General features: G+C 41.9%; 1 protein-coding gene across 1 annotated transcript in view; it reads left to right on the plus strand.

Moving 5' to 3' along the window:
• The window catches only part of pomgnt2 (protein O-linked mannose N-acetylglucosaminyltransferase 2 (beta 1,4-)), a 63883-nt gene extending 60405 nt beyond the window's left edge, over positions 1-3478 (plus strand). Inside the window, exon 8 of the mRNA XM_072260989.1 lies at positions 2925-3478. Coding sequence (XP_072117090.1) covers position 2925 — 1 coding nt within the window. The 3' untranslated portion in view covers positions 2926-3478. The remainder of the gene's footprint in view (positions 1-2924) is intronic.
• The last annotated feature ends 1428 nt before the right edge of the window (positions 3479-4906 follow it).

Below are 4906 nucleotides of genomic sequence, written 5' to 3' on the forward strand. Positions count from 1 at the left end.
CTTCCTGTGAGCTATGGTTCCATGAGTCTTTTCCATTTAGCCCACTACCTCCAGTGCAGGTAAATCTATGCTGGAGAAATCAAATAGAAATCATGTGGCTGCTCAACAGGCTTCCATATGGGTGACAGGAGTTGTCTTAATCTTCCATCCCCTCCCACTCTGGCCTCCGTGCTTTGGCCTTTTACACCGTTTCAGAGAAACATAATCTGATCTGGCTACACCTCACTGTGTCTCCAGGCACGTTACCGTTATTACAACTCAATATTGAATTCATCAATTTCTGATAACGCGCCTTTCCAGCTTCTGTCAGAACTGGCCAGTTCTAATGAAAAGTCACAACTGATAATTGTAGCTTTTATTTTCCACTGTCACATACACTGCCTTACTTTGCAGTGCATTTCCAATGTTCCCTTTTGTTCTACATTTCTAGCCAAGATTATGTCTCTATCACAGAATTACAGCATTTTTCTCCTCTCAATCATCTTCCTCTATTTACATGTCCTCCAAGCAGACCATCTGTCAGTAATGAGGTCTCGTGACTCGCTGGCTGCCAGCACCAACGTCAAGTGTGTCATTGTGACCTTGATCTCTACAATCATAGACGTTCCTGTAGTTCTCTCCACCTTCCCCACCTCTGCAGCTTAAAGCATGATTTTGTTGGAAAAGTAGAAAATGCTGGAAACGATTAACAGATCAGGTAGCATCCATTGGAAGCTAATGCTCCTTTCTGTACCATCCCTTTACCCTGTAAGAGTTCAACATGAGAAAATCAAAACCTTTCAAATAATGTGATTCAGTCTGATATACAGATCAGATCCAAACCCGCAATTAGATTTCAGCGGTCTAAATGTGCAGTGTCAGCATTCTGGCAACATATCTAACATCAATTGCCTTTATTTAGACTTATCCTTGCACAATTAGGTTTTAATTATTTTTTGTGGCTAGTTGGTTGATATTTGAGCTGCTGATGTTCTTCCAAGGGAATCTGAGACTTTGTTGAAAGACAAAGGGTGTGCCTCCCTGATCAAATGGTCTGGAGGATTGAGAATTAAATGGGTGAGGAGGCAGCATAATTTAGAGAGGGTGAAGTGAAACATCAATAATTTTAGATATGCGGATGACACTGTGTTAATTGCAAGTACGGAGGAAGAGCTACAATACTTAATTGATATAGTTGTTGAAGAAAGTGCAAAAATGAATCGATCTGTCAGTTGCAAAAAGACAGAATGTATGGTGATATCCAAAAAGAAGGAGAATCCTATCTGCAGGTTGAGAATAAACGGGGAAGACATAAAACAAGTACAGAACTTTTGCTACTTAGGAAGTTGGGTGACATCAGATGGCAGGTGCGACTTGGACATCAAAAGAAGAATAGGAATTGCAAAAGACACCTTTACGAGAATGAAGAGTATACTGACCAATACTAAACTAGGCATGACAACCCACCTCAGAGTACTGAAATGTTACGTTTATCCAGTTATGTTATATGGCTCAGAATGTTGGACAATATCTAGTAACGTGAGGAAACGAATTGAAGTAGCAGAGATGTGGTTTTTGAGGCGGATGCGAAGAATATCATGGACAAAACGAATATCTAACAAGGATGTCATGAACAGAGCAAGCACGAAAAGAGAAATAATGTATGAGATCATGAAAAGGCAACGTGACTTCATTGGACATGTGATTAGGAAAGAGGAGTTAGAATGCACGGTAATCGTGGGAACAATTGAAGGGAAGAAAGCAAGAGGAAGGCAAAGACAAATGATGATGGAGAACTGGAAATGAATACAAATGAATTGATCCACTTGACCCGAAACAGGAGTGTGTGGGCCATGGCAGTCAAAGCTCAAACTGGGCATGGCACCTGATGATGATGATGATGAAGTGAAACTAAGGCCACATAAACCGTAGATAAAGAACCAAAACAGAGGGGGGGGGGGGAAGAGAGAGAGAGAGAGAGTCAGAAAAGCCCTTTAAAATCTATTTACGATTTATATTTAAAACACTCCGACAAATAAAACCTGAAGGAAACATCAGCCGCTGGCCCCACAGTCTCAAATGGGCTGACAGAATAATGTCTTCCCTTGACCTTGTGTTCTGTGGACCTGCGTTTCCCTTGCATTATGAGTTGAAAGTAACCTTGTTCCCGATGCGATGAACAGCAAAATGAGGTGGTTGGTTCCCTTCCATGCAATCCATTTTCACACTCGCACTTGACTGTGAGATGGAAAGGGAATGAGACCACACCGACAACAGACTTTAAAAGATCTGCAAAGATCCTTTTTCCTCAACTGTGAATGTCCCTTCACTATAGGATCTTTGTTGCTATTCAATTCCCTGCACTTCAGGGGATAGGGAATGAGAATCACTGGCATATGCCGTGAAATTTGTTGTTTTGCGGCAGCAGTACATTGCAATACATAATAATAAAAACTATAAATTACAATAAGTAGATATAAAAAAAAAGTGCAAAAAAAGGAAAGAAAAAAAATTATGAGGTAGTGTCTCTGATGAGGAGACATTTAAGTGCTGGAAATTTGAGATAGAAATGCTTTAGAAATGACCGAATTCAGCGTTGAGTCTGGAAAACTTCAACGTGCCCATTTGGAAGGTATAATGCTGTTCTGTGTGCTTACAATGGCACTAATCATGCTCAAAGACAACCCATGATGTAAGTATGGTCTGCGTGTTGGTTCAGTAGTCACACTTATCCTTTGAGGCCACATAGCTCCCAACATGCCCAAAGCCTTAAATGTCATAGAGGGATTGTCCACAGACAGCAAAACTGGGAGATGCACCCTCAAACTGCCCTGCTGACCTTCTGCCAGCTTTTCCTGTCAAAAGTCCTAAAGTTCGTAAAACATTCCCCATTTCTGATGATAAGCTATTAGTTTGAAACATTAATTCTGTTTCTCTCTCCACAGATCCTACCTGATGCTGCTGAATCTTTCCAGGATTTTTGGTTTTTACCTCGGTCTTTATTATTTCTTTGCATTATTTTCTTTCTTTTTCAGTTTTTACTTAAGTTTTGCAACATCTGCATTAGTTTTCTTCTGTAGCATGGCAGGTAATCCCCAAGAGGTGCTGTTGGTACAGTATTGATGTAACTGACATTGTAGGGGCAACCAGATTCAGTCCTTTTGGTGTTGCAAGATGACAGCAGCCTCAGTGTTGAAGCAGGGGGGCTTTCCTACCAACCCCAGTGTCCTGTGGGGGTGTGGCTTATTCTGCTTGTCAAAAGCTGCTTACATTGTGATTGGTTAGTTTAGAAACTGCAGCTGCTTTTCCCATTGGTTGGCCTCCTTTTGTCCAGTTTCAAATGTCCCAGGTATAAAGTAGCAGGAGGAAGGGGCTTGCTCTTCTCCTTTGTCTAAGGCATGCCGAACATAACCTTTGGGAAGGTATGCCCTGCATGTGCTTTTAACTATGTTTGTTGAATATTCAGCTCTGTAGTGTCTGTAACTTGGGAAACATGAATGTTTGGTTGAATTTCTACTCTTTGTAAATAAATGATTAATATACTTACAGTATTCGCAGTCAGTGTTTTCTGTCTCGATTGCCAGACCCGCGATCCTGATTCAGTGTTACACCCCGCACCCTCCACTGTTTCCCCTTCCCCACTCAGCATCTGCTCAGCCTAATTTACAGGATTACTTTACAGCATAAGGCAGGAGGCTTTGAAGCTTTATGTAAGGTAGATTGTGCACCTAAACCAGGCAGTCAGGTATGCTTACACCTCTAATATATCAAAATAATATGAAGTTAGGTGGACCAAGCTGTGCACAGGATGTGTTTAAAACAAAACAGTTAATATTTTGGGCCAAGGCACTTCATCTGACTGAAAGGTTAGATGGTTAACAGGTTCCATGGTTCACCTTCCTTTCCAATCAGATTCCATCATTTGGCAGCATTTTGTTGTCTCCAGTATTACCTCCCAGCAAACTGCTTGTGTCATTGTGTGTGTACATAATAAAGAACTTCAGTTCCCAGTGTGCAATGGGAGCGGTTGACCCCGAACCTGAAGTAAGGCCAGTGAGCTGATTGCACGCGCTCGTGTCGAGCTGAAGCCATGACTAGAGTGCCCTGTAAATAAATGTGTCAGTTATAACCCAGACTGTTTGTCTTTATTAAGAACAAACATAACACCTGTCTCCTGTCCATATCCTTCCACAGATGTTGCCTGACCCACTGCATTCATTCAGCAGCTTGTTTTTTCTTTTGCCTGCTACAATATCCTTGGTGCATCACCTATGAATCCCCACACCAAACGCAACCAGTGAATGACTGGGCAGTTTTGGAAGCTTGATGTTGAAGCGCAGGGGGTTTGTGTTGCAGGAGATGCCGCTGTAAATTTTTAATTCCTATCTGGAAATCATTCACAGAGCAATTAGTTTAATGTAGTTGCAGAAATTTCAAAATCAACAGCAAATTTTAATTACAATCTTTGACTGGCTCAACCTGTTTGCTTTTACTGCCTTTCGCCCTGACCGAAACCTCCATCCCTACTTGAGATGAAGACTCAGCTGCCAAGCCCAAACAATGGAGAGCTGGGCGAAGGTGAGCGGGGTTAGACAAAAGCAGCGGAGTGAACGTCCTCTCAGAACGGCTGAACATTTATACATACTCTGTTTTCACACCAGATTTCCAGCACCTGCAGTACTTAGCTCTGCGAGGGAAATGTCTTTTCCTGCCGCATGCCTTGGAGAAAACTTGGTGAGCAGTCAGTGCAGTCATGTGCATTAAGGCAAATTTTCAGCAAGCCTGGGATGGCGAATTTGACTCTATTCATAGCAGGAATCCCATCACGTATGGAAAATAAGAATTAATCAACTAATTCCTAAGTTTAACCTCCCAGCTCCAGTTTTCAAACTGGAGCAATGCATCGTTACAGACACATTGTCTTTCA

This window comes from Mobula birostris, chromosome 1, assembly GCF_030028105.1.
Source record: "Mobula birostris isolate sMobBir1 chromosome 1, sMobBir1.hap1, whole genome shotgun sequence".
Classification (NCBI taxonomy): domain Eukaryota; kingdom Metazoa; phylum Chordata; class Chondrichthyes; order Myliobatiformes; family Myliobatidae; genus Mobula; species Mobula birostris.